Here is an 18,147-nt window from a genome sequence, read left to right on the forward strand (position 1 = left end):
CAAGGGCTATGAGGGGAGGTTGTAGCCTCCGCCTGCCCCTCCTTGTCAAAGGTATCCTGTTCAAGGGATTCAGGGGTGTGGATCCTGTCTGATGCCCAGACATGGGCTTGGGCCATAGCTGCCAAGTCTCCCGTATTCCCCGGGAAATCCCAGTTTTTCCAGCTGTTCCTAGCTGAAAAAATGGTTTTTTTTGTTTTCCCCCGGTTTATTCTGGCGTGGCGGCCATTTTGGAACTGGGCGGAGCATGCTCAGAAGCAATTTTGATGCTGCTCTGCCCAGTTCCAAAATGGCTGCAGTGCGACTTCTGGCGCGGTGGCCATTTTGGAACTGGGCAAAGCAGCATCAAAAGTCACTTCTGAGCATGCTCCGCCCAGTTCCAAAATGGCGGCAGCACTACTTCCAGTCTGCTACTTTCTGCCCAGTCCCTTATTTCTCCGACAGCAACTTGGCAGGTATGGCTTGGGCCATGCCACAACCCCAACGGGGACCCCTCGGGGTGCCCCTATTTGATGTAAGTCATAGGGCTCTATTGGTGGTTTACCCTTAGTTGGACGCCCTGCAGATGGGCAGGAGTCCAGATATAGCCTGGCTTCACCAAACCACTTGCATCTGTAACCAATAAGGTTGTGGCCTATTTCAACCCATAAACCAAAATAATGGTGTACGTGTGCTCATTATCTACTAAGGAACTGCGGGGTTATGGGGTCTTGGCACTCAAGTTGCCCTACTTACCTTCCACAATGTCTCCCACATAGTTATTAAGGGCCAGTGTTAGCTCATCGGCACTGCGGTCGAGGTTGGTGGTCATGCTGAACTTTTCAGTCAGCGCCGTGAATCCTGTAAGATATGTAAGCACTTGCTATTAACCAGACACATCTTGAGTTACAGCCAAGAGTATGGAAGTGGGAAAGGCAGGCGGAAGGTTTCACATCACTTTGGGAGAGGGTTTCTTTCCTTCCTTCTCTTCCCCCCCCCCAATATTTTATTATGCTGGTTTCTGTTTTGGATCCAAACCTATGAGAGAAGCGAGAGACCCTCTCGGGGTGCAAGGCTTTGAACTCCTCCCCATCAGGCTCTGTGTAAATCACCCATATGTCATAAAGACACCACAGTCTCTGCTGTGCCGCCTTTCCAAACTCTGCGTAAGCACTGGAACCCCTGGATTCTCGCCCTGCTGAGGAGATTGGGGTGGCATGAAATGATATGAATGCCTGAGAAGCTGGATTTATTTTCAGTACGGAGGGGGTTGCGCATCCTTTACCCATCGGGACAACAATTTGAAGTCTCTCAACTCTTTCTTTCTTTCTTTCTTTCTTTCTTTCTTTGAGGTGCCTCCAAAATCTGCTCCCCTGACTCCTGACCCCGATCTCCCTTGGCCTACCTGAAATGTCCACAAAGAGCAGCACGCCATCGAAGCTCTCGATGAAAGGCACTTCCTGGGAGAAATCGCCATACACTATGAGGTCGGGGACATGAGCAGCTACTTTGCCGAGGTTTGAGATCTCAATCTGCTTCTTGTCGTCACTGGTCATTCTTGCTGAGCATTTATGGAGACTCTGTCTCAGAGCTGGCGAAGAGAGGCATTAGGACTTCTTCCCTGGCGCCTTGGGACCGGGAGGGGTGGCTCCTTCCCACACCTGCGTCGTCAGCAGCATCTCTTGGGTCAGCCGCATGTCACAATGAAGTGACAGCGGGCTCTTCTCCAATAGCAGTTACTTAAAGGTGTTTCCTTCCTAACAACGGTTGCTAGGCTAAACGTACTCATTTTGCCAAGGAACCTACTGGGCCAAGGGCCACTGCATGCCCCCACCCAGCTCAGGGGTCGGCAAATCTTTTTAGCCGCTGGCCAGTCCACTGTCCCTCAGACCCTGTGGCGGGACGGAGAAGCAGCACTCGGGGGGGGGGGAGCTGGAAGAAGAGACGAGGGGGGCAAGTAGTCCTCCTCTCCAACCCCCAACCCCCAGCCGCAACCGCTCCACTATAATAATAATATTATTAATTTATTATTTATACCCCGCCCATCTGGCTGGGTTTCCCCAGCCACTCTGGGCGGCTTCCAACTGAATATTAAAACAGTACAGCATTAAACATTAAAAACTTCCCTAAACAGGGCCGCCTTCAGTTGTCTTCTAAAAGTAAAATAGTTACTTATTGCCTTGACATCTGCTGGGAGGGCGTTCCACAGGACGGGTGCCACTACCAAGAAGGCCCTCTGTCTGGTTCCCTGTAACCTCACTTCTCGCAATGAGGGAACCGCCAGAAGGCCCTCGGTGCTGGCCACTTAGCTTCCCAGGGGCTGCCACCACCGCCACCGCTGCTTCTCATGGGTAGGCAAAGCGAGCTCATCCACACTGCTCTCTGGCCCACAGGAGCACCAGGGTGGTGATGGCGGTGGCGGAGGGAAAATGAATGGTGCAAAAGGGATGGGTCTGGAGAGGGGCTGCCCAAAATGGCACTCAGCCAGCTCAGCCCAGCCCCCTCCCTCCCTCTAGGCAGGGCAGGAAGAAACCATTTTACATCCTTAAAGTAGCAATGACTTCCGTTCTTCTCTTTCCATGGTTCATTTTACATATCATAAATCCCTGCATATTTCACGGAGACTATACCCATTCAGTATTCCATCATTACATCCATCAGAACTATTGAATTTATCTTAATGCTGCCAGCGTTTTCAGCTGTACACAATGATTTCCCATATATAGAATAAACGTTTTCCAATCTTCTCTAAACGTATGTTCTTCTTGATCTCTTATTCTGTATGTTAACTCTGCAAGCTGCGCATATTCTGTCAACTTAAGTTGCCATTCTTCTTTAGTTGGGACCTTGCTCATTTTCCATTTGGGGGCTAACAAAACACGGGCCGCAGTAGTGACATACATATATAACCTTTCTTGACACCTGGGAATTTCAGTCTGAATTATCCCCAACAGAAAGGACTCTGGGTTTTTTTTTGGGGGGGGGGTGAAGTATTTTAAACATTTTTTTCCAATTCATTATAGATCATTTCCCAATACTATTTCACCCTTTTACCCTTCCAAGGGCAAATCTATAGCACAGACTTAAAGTAGCTTTACTGTCCTTCCCTCTCCCCAGGAAACTTGGGAACTGGCGCTCTGGAGGGATGCCTCATGCCCCACACCCCAGTTAGAATTCCTGGGATATTTGGTGGGAAGCCTTGCTGGGTAAACTTGCATAAGACCAATATTGGCTTATGGTGTAGACAAGAATATTGGCTTATGGTGTAGATACACTGAAACAGAAGTCACCAGACACACACACACACACACACACACACACACACACACACACACACACATATATATATATATATATATATATATATATATATATATATTGCAAAAGAATTTCAGAAACAGACTTGAAAGAGAAGTTGCTGAATTACCGTACAACTTATCACTAAACTGAAAACTATAGAGAGACCTGGTCTGAATATTAGATTCCTGTCTCATTACATATGCTAATCATCTGCATACTATCCCTTGTTTTTTCCTGTAGGACTAATTGCAGTTGTTAACAGTCGTCAACAGGTTTACCATACCCATTGAGTCAATCACCCATCTCCTACTACCTTCCTGAGAAAAACCCCACCCCACCCTCCCCCTATATATAAGGGTCTGGTGATTTCTGTTTCAGTGTATCTGAAGAAGTGTGCATGCACACGAAAGCTCATACTTAGTTGGTCTCTAAGGTGCTACTGGACAATTTTTTTATTTTTTTTATATATTTCGACTGCATCACACCAACAGTACTACCTACCTGAATCCAGCAGGTAGAGTTTTTTATAGATAACAAATTGGATGATTAAAAAGTTGTGGATTACGTGGAGCAGTAGAAAAGCAAAAGGAACCAGGAAAAGGATGGAAGGGAAGTCATACGGTATACAAGGGGTGGCCAACTTCCAAGAGACTGTGATCTACTCACAGAGTTAAAAACTGGCAGTGATCTACCCCCTTTTGGAGGGGTTCAGGTCGAGGTTGTTGAGCTTTTTTTTAGGAAGGAAAGACATCCATGTTTTGTGGGGTTCGGGTCAAAGTTGAGCTCTTTTTTTTAAGGAAGGAAAGCCCTGTTTTGGGAGCTTCAGGGCAAAGATGTAGAGGGAGCCAAAGTTGCTGAGCTGCTTTGGGGGGAGACAGTGATCTACCACAGACATCCAGTGATCTACCAGTAGATCACGATCTACCTGTTGGACATGCCTGTGGTATATGTATACATGCCGTATTTGGTATGACGTTGTAAGTGGGACAGGGGGAGGGGAGGGGGTTAAATATGCTCTTTGTTCCTGTTTTTGAAAATGCAATTTAAAAAAAAAACAAGAATATATGACCTAGGCAGTAACTCCTTGATACATCATAACTCCAGATTTGTGGGCCAAACTGGTGATGTCATAAAGACAACTGGTACCAACTGGGATGACAGGGGAGCTGCTCCAGCAGCAGGAAGCACTTCTCCTTTAGTGCTGAAGGGAAACCCTTCTTCCGTTTAAGGTGCATAGGATGGGCCGTCTTCTTCTGCCATCTTTCGGTGCTTCCACACCCTTGTGGATAGCCGTTCTCATTGTAATAAAATGGACAGGAAAGGGCCTTAGCTGTCCAGCAACGTGCAGCTGTGTAGAAAACTCAGTGGACTGCAGCAGGAAGTCTTTAGACAAAGTTCCGGTCTCAATTCCGCTGACCACCAGGGAGTTGATTCTGTCCGACAACAAACTCGTCACGTTGCCAATATTAGAGATGAGCTATCTGAACGAACTGGTCTATCTGGACTGCAGCCACAACCTGTTAGAAATGGGCCTGGATTTCACCTTCCCTGGTATAGTCAAGTTGACATACCTAGACCTCAGTTTCAATAGAATCTCTTTTGTAACCCCTCACACTTTCTCGCAACTCAACAGACTGGTGCTGCTGAATCTCTCAAACAACCCGTTGTTGGTGGAAGTGAAGGACAGATCCTTTGACAGCAACCCCCTTCTGAGATTCGTGGATATGAGCGACTGTGGCTTGACGTACATTGGCGGCGAATTATTCAGAGATCTGCGCAACCTTCATACTTTGAAACTGAAGGGGAACCCCTGGAATTGCGACTGCAGTTTCTTGGAGTTTTGCAACTGGTTGAAGAAAACTGATGTTGTGTATCCAGGTGAGACCTTTCCCCAGGTGTGAATTCTGTGGGGCGCCTTCTCCTCTTTGCAGGCACTCAGGGCCGGCCCACCGAGGACGAGGCACCCCGAGAAGCGATACCAAGGAGGAAGAGGAAGCTAAGCATGGGAAAATGGGAGACAAAGGATGAGCAAGTAAAATACTCAATGATACATTGGACAATAGATATTGGTCATAATATAGACATGGAAGCATGGGAACGATTGTGGGATATAAAATTACAGCATGTTATGGTCTAAGAGAAAATGATATGAAAATAATATATTGATGGTATCTAACACCGAGTAAATTGGCCAAAATGTATAAGTCTAAATCAAATAAGTGTTGGAAATGTAAAGAGAAAGAAAGTTCTTTTCATCATATTTGGTGATTTTGTAGTAAGGTTAAAGCTTACTGGGAAATGATATATAATGAATTGAAAAGGATGTTTAAAATAACGTTTGTAAAAAAAAAACAACCCAGAAACTTTTCTTTTGGGAATTATAGGGACAGAACTACCTAAACTATAGAAATTTATTAATGTATGCTACTACAGCAGCAAGAATGTTTTTCTCCCCAAAATGGAATGAAGCAGAAGTCCCAACAAAGGAAGAATGGATACAAAAACTTATGGAATATGCAGAAATGGCAAAACTTACCGGAAGAATAAGAAATCAAGATAACAAACTTTTTATAAAAGAATGGAAATGGTTTATTGAATATTTACAGATAAATTGTAAAAAGACAGGAATATTGGCAGGATTATTGTAATAACCTGCCACTTCATAAGAGTATATATTTAAAGTAGATGAATAAATGAGCAAATTAAGTTATTTTGGTTATTCAGAAAATATTAAAAATAAATTTAGGGAACCACATTATACATTTCACTGATTTTACAATCTTTTTGACATTTTAAAACCTGACTTCTTTCCCCCTCTTTCTGCAGTTACATACATTTTTGTATCCTTCTTCCTTTGCTGGGACTTTTTATTTCCATTTTTGGGCAAGTAACATTCTTGCCGCAAATATTCGTTTTTTGCTTGTCCTTGGTCTGTTAAGGTGTAGTCCTATTATACATTTACCAGCCACAATTTAAAATACTGACTGTAACTCCTCTTAAATTTGTTTGTTTTTCCCCCTCCTTCAGACGCTGAGGAAATGATTTGCAACAAACCAGAACTTCTCAAGGGTCTGACAATCAATGTGGCCGAAACGAAGCTCCACTACCACTGCCTTGTGCATTTAGACTTCCAAGATTTTGCCTTCTTGGGTCTGCTTGCCATCTTCATCTTTTTTGGAGGAACTCTGGTGGCCTGGCTGGTTGGTGTATTCGCAGTGATATATTACCACCCCGTAACGAAGGTGGACGAGGAATTGGAGGAGGAGGAATACAGCCCGATTTAGACCTGCTGTTTTGGAGCTCTGAGAAGTGTCAATGGCTAATGCCTTGTAGCCCTTCTGTTTCACTGCAAAATCCATTTGCGGGCGTTTCCCCACCTTCCGAGGAAGGTCTCACTTTCCCCCACCTGTGTGTGCCCGAGTATAACCTTGCGGTATAGAACGGGGCCTGACTCTGCCAGGTGTCAGCGCCAGGGCAAAGGACATGGGAGATTGGATGCTTCCAAGGTGCAAGTCTCGGCCCACGAAGCATCAAAGGAGTCAAGTGGGAAGGAGGTTCCTGGAGGGCGAGTGTGATAGGCAACACTTGGTGGCCCACATGCTCAGTAAGAGCTGAGGACATTTCTGAAAGGGCCCCTAAGCAAAGGATAACTGAGGCCATTGGTTTAGAGGAGTGGGGTCAGATATTGAATTTGTCTCCGGGAACCTGTGTGCGCTTCACGCATGACCTTCAAACATACTTGCACGAAGGGAATCTTTTATGTGGGTCAACTGCCCACCATGCTGGGGGGGGGAAATGTCCAAAAGAGCTCCAAAACCAGAAAATCATACCCACAACAAGAGCATGAATTTAAATGGCTTTCCTTACAGGGGAGGGAGAGGGGAGAATCCTGTTAATCAATGGGGTGAAGAATTGAAACCAAATCATGAGTGCCTTTCCCCTAATACCTGCTACATTCACAGTCCTAAACTAAACCAATAAATTCCTGAAATAGAGAGAGTACTCAAACTAACCATAGTGGTGGAAAATGGGCGGGATCCTGTCCATTCAGCAAGAAAACTCCCCAAAATGGAGAAAGATTGAAAGTTGCCTATTCGGTGCTTCGAAGAGCTCTTGCAGATGTAAACAGGTCACAAACTCATGTGCTTGTGTGTTTTATTATTTTTATTTTATTTTGACAAAGTCATAATCAGAATAAAAATGTGCTCCCCACCACCGAGACCATTCCATTGTACACTAGTGGCCAAAATTGTGGAAACCTTTTGGGGGAAGTGTATTTCCGAGGTTTGATGGCTCACAACACCACTTTTGGGGGGAGTAATACCATAAAATTATATATCAATGGAAAGATAATTTAATGAAGAATGTAATGGACTCTAAAAGATTGGGGGGGGGGTTAGACGTCTGAATTAAGCTCCCGCACACAAGGCCTGCCTGCCTTCTCAGTCTTGGACTCTCTAAAGTTTACTATCGCCCAGTCTCAAATCTTCCATTCTTGGGCAAGGTGATTGAGCGAGTGGTTGCTGAACAACTCCAGGCACGCCTGGAAGAAGCAGACCATTTGGATCCCTTCCAGTCAGGGTTCAGGCCTCATCATGGGACTGAAACTGCCTTGGTTGCACTGGTTGATGATCTCCGGCGGGCTAGAGACAAAGGTGAGAGCTGTTTCCTAGTCCTGCTGGATCTCTCAGCGGCTTTTGACACCATCGACCATAACATCCTTCTGGACCGTCTAGAGGGTTTGGGAGCTGGGGGCACTGTTATACAGTGGTTCCGCTCCTTCCTCCTGGGCCGTGTTCAGAAAGTGGTGGTGGGGGGTGAGTTTTCAGACCCCTGGGCTCTCACTTGTGGGGTGCCTCAGGGTTCTGTCCTCTCCCCCATGCTTTTTAACATCTACATGCAGCCGCTGGGAGAGATCATCAAGGGGTTTGGGCTGGGTGTTCATCAGTATGCGGATGATACCCAGCTCTACCTCTCTTTCAAATCAGAACCAGTGAAGGCAGTGAAGGTCCTGTGTGAGTGCCTGGAGGCGGTTGGAGGATGGATGGCGGCTAACAGATTGAGGTTGAATCCTGACAAGACAGAAGTACTGTTCGTGGGGGACAGGAGGCGGGCAGGTGTGGAGGATTCCCTGGTTCTGAACGGGGTAGCTGTGCCCCTGAAAGACCAGGTGTGCAGCCTGGGAGTCATTTTGGACTCACAGCTGTCCATGGAGGCGCAGGTCAATTCTGTGTCCAGGGCAGCTGTCTATCAGCTCCATCTGTATGCAGGCTGAGACCCTACCTGCCTGCAGAGGGAGACCCAGCCAGATGGGCAGGGTATAAATAATATATTATTATTATTATTATTATTATTATTATTATTATTATTATTATTACTTGGAGATTGCCAGGCACCCTAGTCTGCCTCAGGTACAGAAGACGTACACTCTCTCTTGTGTATACATACACACAAAGCATGCCCAAAACCTGTGTAGGGATGACCCTTGGGTGACATAAAGGTGTCAACTGGCAGTCAACGCGATACAGAACAGCAAGTGGCCGTTTTGCACATTCAAGAAAGTGAGCTCCCTGCCCCAGGTGCTTCAATTGGCAGTTTGCCCGAGATGTTGACAAGCAAAGAGTTTGCAGAAAGCAGAGCACCTTAGCTCCCCACAGGATCGGTGCAGAGAAGAAATGGCTCCCGGCCCAGAATGGAGTGGAGAACATGGGGGTGCGAAGGGAGCCGGGAACTGCTTGCGGTGGGTGGTGCTTCTCCTAGGAATTGGCAGGACGGCAGAAGGTGTGTCGTGTCCCCAGGGGTGCACTTGCAAGTATCTGGTTGTGAACTGCACAGGGAAGCAGCTTGCAGAGTTCCCGGAGAGCATCCCTCTGGACACCAGGCAGCTGGTCCTGGCTCAAAACCAGCTCAGCTACTTGCCGTCTGTGGAGCTGAACTTCCTCAGCGACTTGATCTATCTCGATTGCAGTGGCAATGCTTTGGGCCAGGACCTGGACTTCACCTTTGTGAGCATCATCAAGCTTGTCTACTTGGACCTCAGTTTCAACAACCTCACGCTGGTCACGTTTGGGACCTTTTCCCAGCTCGGCAGCCTGGTTGTGCTCAAGCTCTCCGACAACCCCAGTCTGGTGGAGATTGAGAAGGACTCCTTTGCCAACAACACCTGGCTGAGGCACCTGGATGTGAGCCGCTGTAGCTTGACGTTCATCGATGCAATTACCATCAGGGACCTGCCCAACCTGAGAAGCCTGGGCTTAAGCGGGAATCCCTGGTTCTGCAACTGCTCCTTCATGGAACTGTGCAGCTTGATAAAAGAGAGTGGCATAACTATCCCAGGTGAGTGGGAAATGCTGAGCATCTAGGGGAGGGTGTCCCATCTCCAGGTGAGCTGTAGGGTGAGCACTCAGCTGCTGGGCTGAGAGGGTGGGCAGTCTGTAGACTCAGGACAACTATGTCCCTCTGGCATTTGGTCAAGTGCCTTTAAAAATAAGTCCTAAACTATTGCACCAGGAAGGTACTTTCTTGCCGAAGTTAATGGGAGAATAATAAGAAGCTCTTTGAAAATGTCAAGCAAAGGCACACAAAGATTTCGTCTTGCCTCCTTCTCCCCTCATCGGCCATCAAGGCGACAGAAAGCTGTTTATCCTGAATTTCTTGTGATTTCCAAGTCAAAATATTGTGTCCAAGATTCTCCATTATTCTGAGTGGAGTGTTTCTTGCTTTATTATCTGCAATTTTGCTGATGCCATTCTTTTCCGCTGTTGTTGCATGATAATAAGGCTTGCCGTATTATCATGGTAGTTTTTTGGGGGGAAACCCATGCAATTCACAAAGTTTCGATCCTTCCCTCGCACTTTTACCAAAGCAGGGGCCCTTTCCCATTAATTCCCTTTCTGAATCGTTCCCTCCCTTCCCATATTCCAAGCAGAGATAAAGCTATGCTCCCAGAAGAATATTTCTATTCCTGAGTCGTAACTCTCAGAGAAGGGGAAGGGGAAAGGAGAAGGAAGCTGCTTATGTGTCAGTTTCCCAGTTATGTCACACAACTCACCTTATAGCCTTGCCACTGCTGTTTCAAAGAGCAAGCAACACTGTTTGTGTGTGAAATAGACACGTCCTTTTGCATTCCTCTGCGCCTTGTTTGAGAGCAGCGGTTAAATTTTAATGCTGGCTGCAAGCTTATCTGGCAACGAGAGCTCCTCTTTCCTTCTGGAAATGAAATAAGACACACCCTGCTCCATGCCAGCCGGTGGCACAAAATGGCACATCATGATAACTTTGTGGGTACACTTGACCGCTGTCTTCTACAATATGAGAGCGAGCTCAGGGCAGGCAACCTTCTCCCTCGCAGTCTTTGAGAGCTGCACTAGGCGAATGGTGGAAATCCAATAAAGCTAGGTGGTTCTGGTGCCAGAGTTGGGTGGTCCAACAGGGCATGAGTACTGCCAATGGCATCACCACCGTTTGGGCAAGCTGGGACACGGCTGGCGCTGTGGTCTAAACCACTGAGCCTCTTTGACTTGCCAATCAGAAGGTTGGCGGTTCGAATCCCCACAATGGGGTAAGCTCCCAGAAAGCTGTCTGTGGACAAACGCTGGCTCCCTCGGCCCGAAAGCGAGATGAGCACCGCAACCCCATAGTCACCTTTGACTGGACTTAACCGCCCAGGGATCCTTTACCAGGCCCAAAGCCAGGTGAATGTGACCCATCTGCAGGCCTGGCCCAAGGCATTTTGGCACCTTAGGCAAACCACAAAATGGCGGGCTCGTCGCTGCAAGGGGAGAAGGAGTGAATGAAGATCCACATCGGGAGCGAAGGGAGGGAATCAAATCAACCTCCCCCGATGGTTGAAGTAGGAATCAAAGGCCGTCACAGAGGGGAGAGAAGCTCGCTCTGAATCACACTGGGCAGGTGCCGAGTCCAGGAGACCTCAATAGGAAAAGGCTCCCAATCCAAACAGCCCCAAAAGGGGGAAACTGTGAGCATACTTAGAATGTGCTCCCCATTGTTCTTTTTGAATTTGGGGTCACAGCTTTAAGTGTCCTGCAGCTAATGTCATATGTCAAGTGACTGACAGGTGGGTGGGGTTTGGGCAAAACCAATGGGGAGGTGTGGTGGGCCTAATTCCACACCCATGCCAGAACCCGTCAAGTGCTGCTTTAGCCCATGGGCTCTTTCATCCACCGATATCCGTTGGCATGGTGGTCCTCCTTTATCAAGTGTGCAGCTTCAAGAGTGGCACACATGGACTAGAATGTGGTCTAAACCTCCCTTTAAAGCCATGTCAGCGAAAAGAAAAGAACTCACTCTGAAACTCACTTACAGATGGTACCTAACACCACGGAAAGTAGCCCAGATACGCCCAGGAACCTCACCAAAATGTTGGAGAGGATGCACCTCCACAGGCACTTACCTCCACATGTGGTGGGAATGTCCCCAAATCCAACACTTCTGGACATCAATCATACAAGAAATATGCAAAATAGCTGAGCAAGTCACCCCAGAACTGGCCCTACTAAACATCTTCCAAGATAATAATGCCCTCTCACATCACAAAGAGCTCATAACCCACCTCCTCAGTAGCCAGAACCATCATAGCCAGACACTGGGGAGACCTGTCAGGAGTAGGCATGGAGCAATGGTATCCAATAGTATGGGAAACAGCCTTATTAGAAAAACCAACCAATAAACTGGCACTGACACAGGGACAAATAGAAGCAGGCACCTTCACCCCGGTATGGTTCCCCTTTATCACGTACACAGCCCAACAAGACAACGACAAGAATCCGCCAACAGCATACAAATCAATCTGGCTAACCTAATCCAACACACACACACACACACACCACTCACACACAAAAACAAACCTCACTACAGCCAACCAAAGACAACCAACCACACCCTAGGCCACCCCCAACCTCTCTCATCACCAAGGAAATACAACAAGCGAATAGTAAGAGAACCCACACAAGTGACGCTGACACAGAACCCCACACATACACTAAGTAGAAGAATGGAAGCATTGCCACCCCACCCCACTCACCATTCCCCTCCCCCTATTTTCTTCCTAACCTATCACTGTATGCAATGCTAGGAGAGGTTGCAAAACAGCGCCCTCTAGCGGCGGCTACACTGGTACTGCATCTAGGAAAGCTCCCCTCTCCACAGCATCTCAGCTCAGCTTTCCAGACTGGGCCAAGTGGAGGTGGGGGCTCGCCTGGATAGGAGATGGGGAGAGGAGGGGGCGGGATAGGTCATGGGTTGGTACTGGTTATGCCCAGCCACAGGGATAAGCCGGGGTGGAGGGAGGAGGGGATGGGATACCTAATGGGTCGGGACAGGGTAGGGGGAGTCACAGGGATGAGCCTGTATAAACAGAACACATGTAAAACATTTCAACAAAATGAAGGGGGACTCTGAAGATGAGGGGTCTGAAGGGGGACTCTGAGGGTCCATTTAACAGACTGAGCCACAGCAACACGTGGCCGGGCCAGCTAGTCTTTAATAAAAATGTATTAAAAGAAAAACGAGTGTCACACATGGAGTGATGAGGGAGAAAGGAGACACCCATCAAGCCAGTCAGATCAGCCACATCAGCCCTGCTGACCAATTGAGTGACAGATGTCATAGCCAGATCACCCTTGGATTCCACCCACTAACATGGGTTAATAATAGCTTTTCATTCAGTATTCACCAAGACAATTATTTCGGAAGGATTACCAACACCCCAACCCCCCCAAAAAACCCAACCTCAGTTGCAGAAATATTTTCCCCAAAAGTGATGGAGAATTCTGTCTCCCCCTCCAAGAATATTTGGCCCCTGGGAATGGGTCCAGTAATCAGTCTATTGGGCAGTAAGCACTCTAGCCTGCCATTTTAGATGCTTAGTAGAAAGACAACAAACAAAAATGCTGATTCATTTTTGTTTCCTGAAATGTATGGTATATACCACTTGCTTACCTTCCAAGTCCCGGACTGCAGAATCCGGGACCGGCAGCCGTGTGACACCGGAAGTTGTGTCGACGTAACTTCCGGTGTCGTTTTGCCCTTCTATGGGCACCAAAAATGGCCGCCGCCGGCTTCGAAAGTCGCTTCTACGCATGTCAGGAACTGCATCGACGCAACTTCCGGTGTCGCTCTGCCCATCTATGGGCACAAAAAATGGCCGCCGCCAACACCGGAAGTCGCGTCTATGCACTTCCGGACATGCGTAGATGCGACTTTTGAAGCCGGCGGCGGCCATTTTTGTTGCCCATAGAAGGGCAAATCAGAAAGAAAAAAATGGCCGCCGGCAGGAGAAAATAACGGAGAAAAACGGGAGACAAAGTGATACGGGGGACCACTGGGAAAAGGTAAGTAAAAATGGGGGGTTTCCTGGGGAAAACGGGGTACTTGGCAGCTATGCACTTGCCTGGAACAAACATGACGCAAGTTAGGTCTGAGTTTAAAGGGAAGGGTGTCTTCCTGGGTCTGGAGAGGACCAAGGCCACAGGCCTGCAGACAGGTCCTTAATTGACATGTTGTTTTATGCACAAGTCGAGACTTGTCACCCTTGTGTTTCTTCTGCAGACTCTGACAACGTCACCTGTTACAGCCCAGCTTTTGTGCATGACTTGAAGATGCTGGAAGAGGCACAGGAGCAACTTAATTATAAATGCTTCATCCATTTTGATGACCAAGACTATCTTTTCCTGGGGCTGGTTGGGTTCTGCATCTTCTCTGCCGGTACAGTGTTTGCTTGGCTCTTGGGAGTTTGCGCGGCTGTGTATGAATTCTTAACTGGGACAGGAGATGAAGACGAAGAGGACAGGGGCGAATGAGCCTAGTAGACTCTGAAAATGGGCTTGGTGATATATTGAGAGCGTCATCCTACGTATCTTTACTTGGAAGTAAGCCCCACTGATCACAGTGGGACTAAGACTGCAGTCCACCACACATGTCTTAGGAAGCAATTCTTTTTTTAAAACAGTGGGGCATATTTCGGAGTAAACAAGCGTAAAATGCCGGAAAATGAAGACATCCTCAGAATCATATTTGAAACTCTATGACAGCAAATGCCAGCAAATTACCTTACTGGAATAGTTTGGCTTTGGAGAGTGATATTATTCTGTTAAGATGTTGCTACTATGCCTGGCGCTAGATTGGAGCGCAGCTTTCCTCATATTTGGTAATGGCTCAGAATGGCTCTTTACTTGCAATAGAAATATTATTAGCGAGATGCAATGCGATAGCAACCCTTTCAGATGCTTACTGAAAACATGAGATGTGAAGTGCACAAAATAAGTTTCTAGCACGAACACTGCTAACTGCCAAGGAAAGACGCACAGACACACACCCCACCCCCAATTAATTGAGTGTAACTATATCTCAGGTTGAAACAATTTTTCACCGGCTCTCCTTCTCAGCCTGAGATGGCTGACCTTTAAAGCCCTAAACGTCCTCGGCTCAGTATACTGTACCTGAAGGAGTGTCTCCACCCCCATCGTTCAGCCCAGACACTGAAGTCCAGGTCAGAGGGCCTCCTGGCAGTTCCCTCACTGCAAGAAGTGAGGTTACAGGGAACCAGGCAGAGGGCCTTCTCGGTAGTGGCACCCGCCCTGTGGAATGCCCTCCCGTCTGATGTCGAGGAAATATCTGACTTTTAGAAGACATCTGAAGGCATCTGTTTAGGGAAGTTTTTAATGTTTGATGTTTCATTGTGTTTTTGATATTCTGTTGGGAGCCTCCCAGAGTGGCTGGGGAGGCCCGGGCAGATGGGCGGGGTGTAAATAAATAAATAAATAAATAAATAAATAAATAAATAAATAAATAAATAAATAAATAAATAAATAAATAAATAAATAAATAAATCTTATGCACAAATTGACAAAGTGAAAGTTACTTTGTTGTTGTTTAGTCGTTTAATCGTGTCCGACTCTTCGTGACCCCATGGACCATAGCACGCCAGGCACTCCTGTCTTCCACTGCCTCCCGCAGTTTGGTCAAACTCATGTTTGTAGCTTCGAGAACACTGTCCAGCCATCTCGTCCTCTGCCGTCCCCTTCTCCTAGTGCCCTCCATCTTTCCCAACATCAGGGTCTTTTCCAGGGAGTCTTCTCTTCTCATGAGGTGGCCAAAGTATTGGAGCCTCAGCTTCAGGATCTGTCCTTCCAGTGAGCACTCAGGGATGATTTCCTTCAGAATGGATAGGTTTGATCTTCTTGCAGTCCATGGGACTCTCAAGAGTCTTCCCCAGCACCATAATTCAAAAGCATCGATTCTTCGGCGGTCAGCCTTCTTTATGGTCCAGCTCTCACTTCCATACATCACTACTGGGAAAACCATAGCTTTAACTATACGGACCTTTGTCGGCAAGGTGATGTCTCTGCTTTTTAAGATGCTGTCTAGTTACTTTGCCATGGAATAAATCAGAGGTAGCTGTGAGTGGAGAAATTTCACAAATAAATGAAGTATTAACCTCTCATTTACCCTCTCTCAAACCCACTGCCATTCAGCTTCCTCCCTGTTTGAGGAGTTGCATAAACGTGACCCATCAATAAAGACTTGTGCTTGTATATTGCCTTGGTTGATGTATCGCCTTTTTCTTTAGGAACCGTGTGTCATAAAAGAATTGCCAAGTCTTTGGTGTTTTGGCCTCCCTAATCTGATATGTGAGTGTATGACATAACCTCCCACATTTTTTGTCATCTAGTCCACATGGCTGGGAGAAGATGGAAGACGCCACTAACCCAGCCGGGGTGTCGGAGGTACCAGGCACAAGCAAGATAGTCACTTTCTTCACAGGTACAACAGATAGTCACTGGCCGGGTCTCCCCAGGAGGGAAACATAATCAAACAATCAGACGGTACTCATCCTATATAATAAAGTGCAAGTGTCTCTGTGTCCAGTCCCTGTGTCCCTGTGTCCGCGCTACTGCGCATGTGCCCCATGGACACAGGAATTGGACGCAGAGACTTGACACGCGCACGCACACACACATGCTCCCCCCACCCCCCACCCCTCTACCTACCGTTTCGCTGTGGCTGCCAACCGCCGCTCCCGGCCGGACTGAGTGTTGGCGGGGGGGGGGAGCAGCCCCTGCACTGCCGCACTTCGGCTCCGTCCCCCAGAGCCGAAGTGCAGCGGTGTGGGGGCTTTTCGCTTTCACACCGCCAGACTTCGGCTCCAGGGGACGCAGCCGAAGCGCGGCAGTGCGAAAGCCCCCGCACAGCCGCGGGCTTTTTGCTGCCTGCCTTCCCCTTGGGAAGGGCCTCAGATCGGTCCTCCGCTTCTCCCTCCCCCCGCCCGACAGAGCCGGCAACCCTGGCATCTGTGCTTTCTGTCGGCGGTGGGGGGGAGAGGAACGGACGGAGAGAAAGGGCTGCTTTCTCTCCATTCGTTCCTCTCCCCTCACCGCAGACAGAAAGGACAGATCCCGGGATGTCTCCTTCCTGTCGGCGGCTGGGGGAGAGGAACGAAGGAGAAGAAAGCAGCCCTTTCTCCTCCTTCATTCCTGTCCTCCTGCCGCCAACAGCAAGGACAGGTCCCGGGGTTCGGAGAAGCGCTGCGTAAGCGCTTCTCCGAACCCCGGGATGTTCTAGCGCCCGTTTATTAAACGGGCTGAATTACACTAGTTGTGTAAATAATGTATATAAAACTTGAGGTTTGCGTGGGGGTGGCAATTCAATCGCTGTTCCTATGAGCTGAAATAAACAGCATGAAATTACTTCTGGAATCTAAGTATATTTCAGGGTCACTGCAAAGCACGTGAGGCCTCAGCATGGCCCTAGTAGTACTTCTCAGAGCTTTGAATCTGTTATGTGGAGTGAGTGTGTTGGTGTGTCTTTAGTGTGAGGGCTGGGGAATGGGGGTGTCACATTTTGGGCTTGCTCCCCGCCCCTCCCCGCCCATTCAACAAATCAGTGTGTGGCCTGTAGGTTGTGTGTCGAAATACTCTTGCAGTGCAGGATACATAAGGGATGCAGGTAGCACTGGGGTCTAAAGCCACTGAGCCTCTGGATGAGAAGGTTGGCGGTTCAAGTGACAGAGTTCGAAAGCATGCCAGTGGGAGTCCTAGCAAAAGAAGAATGGATACGAAAACATATGGAATAGGCAGAAATGGCGAAACTTACTGGAAGAATAAGAAATCAAGATAACAAACTTTTTTTTAATAAAAGAATGGAAATGGTCCCTTGAATATTTACAGACAAACTGTAAACAGGTAAGAACATTGGCAGGATTATGGTAACAACCTGCAGTTTCATAACAGTATATATTTAAAGTAGATGAATAAATGAGCAAATTAAGTTAATTTGGATACGCAAAAGAAGATATTAAAAATAAATTTAAGGAACCGCAGAAAGAGGGGGAAGGAAGTCGAGTTTTGAAATGTCAAAAGGATTGTAAAGTTGGGGAGAAGAAGCAACAGGGGAGAAGAAGTGACAGAAGAAGAATGGAAAGATTTTAAGTTATATTTAAAAAAAAATGTAAAAGTAACATATTAAGATCTGAACTAGGCTGTAAATAAACTGTGGAATTTATGAATATGTTAAGTGAAAGGAGTAAAATAAGATAAGGTAAAGAAAATGGTTTAGAAATTGCTAAAGTATAAATTTGTTAAAGAACCACAGGGGAAGGGAAGCCGAGGGGGTCCCCACATATAATGTGAAAGATCAAAGGAACAAGTAATTTTAAGTGTGTGTTTTTATTTTCCTTTCTTTTTGTATAGTGTTATTGTTGTACTTTTTTTCTTTTTGTGTCTTCTTTTTTGTATTCTGGAAAATCTTAATAAAAATTATTATAAAAAAAGGATTGTAAAGTTAGTGAAATGTATAAACCTGAAAACATAATTATTATTATTTTATTAAAAAAAGGGTAACTAGGCAATACTT

General features: G+C 47.0%; 3 protein-coding genes across 3 annotated transcripts in view; 2 read left to right on the plus strand and 1 right to left on the minus strand.

Moving 5' to 3' along the window:
• ADCY10 (adenylate cyclase 10) overlaps positions 1 to 1,532 on the minus strand; it is a 65,238-nt gene extending 63,706 nt beyond the window's left edge. The window contains exons 1-2 of the mRNA XM_035123567.2: positions 1,382 to 1,532; positions 733 to 837 (exon numbers count right to left, since the gene is read on the minus strand). Coding sequence (XP_034979458.2) covers positions 733 to 837; positions 1,382 to 1,532 — 256 coding nt within the window. The remainder of the gene's footprint in view (positions 1 to 732; positions 838 to 1,381) is intronic.
• A 2,982-nt stretch (positions 1,533 to 4,514) lies between these two features.
• LOC118089149 (leucine-rich repeat-containing protein 52-like) lies at positions 4,515 to 6,560 on the plus strand. The gene is made up of 2 exons (XM_035123566.1): positions 4,515 to 5,154; positions 6,304 to 6,560. Exons 1-2 carry the CDS (start codon positions 4,515 to 4,517, stop codon positions 6,558 to 6,560), a joined length of 897 nt encoding a protein of 298 aa, XP_034979457.1.
• A 2,391-nt stretch (positions 6,561 to 8,951) lies between these two features.
• LOC118089148 (leucine-rich repeat-containing protein 52-like) lies at positions 8,952 to 14,096 on the plus strand. The gene is made up of 2 exons (XM_035123564.2): positions 8,952 to 9,612; positions 13,846 to 14,096. The coding sequence occupies exons 1-2, from the start codon at positions 8,952 to 8,954 to the stop codon at positions 14,094 to 14,096; spliced, it is 912 nt and encodes a 303-aa protein (XP_034979455.2).
• Positions 14,097 to 18,147: the final 4,051 nt, after the last annotated feature.

Source organism: Zootoca vivipara, chromosome 7, assembly GCF_963506605.1.
Source record: "Zootoca vivipara chromosome 7, rZooViv1.1, whole genome shotgun sequence".
NCBI classification, from domain to species: Eukaryota; Metazoa; Chordata; class Lepidosauria; order Squamata; family Lacertidae; genus Zootoca; species Zootoca vivipara.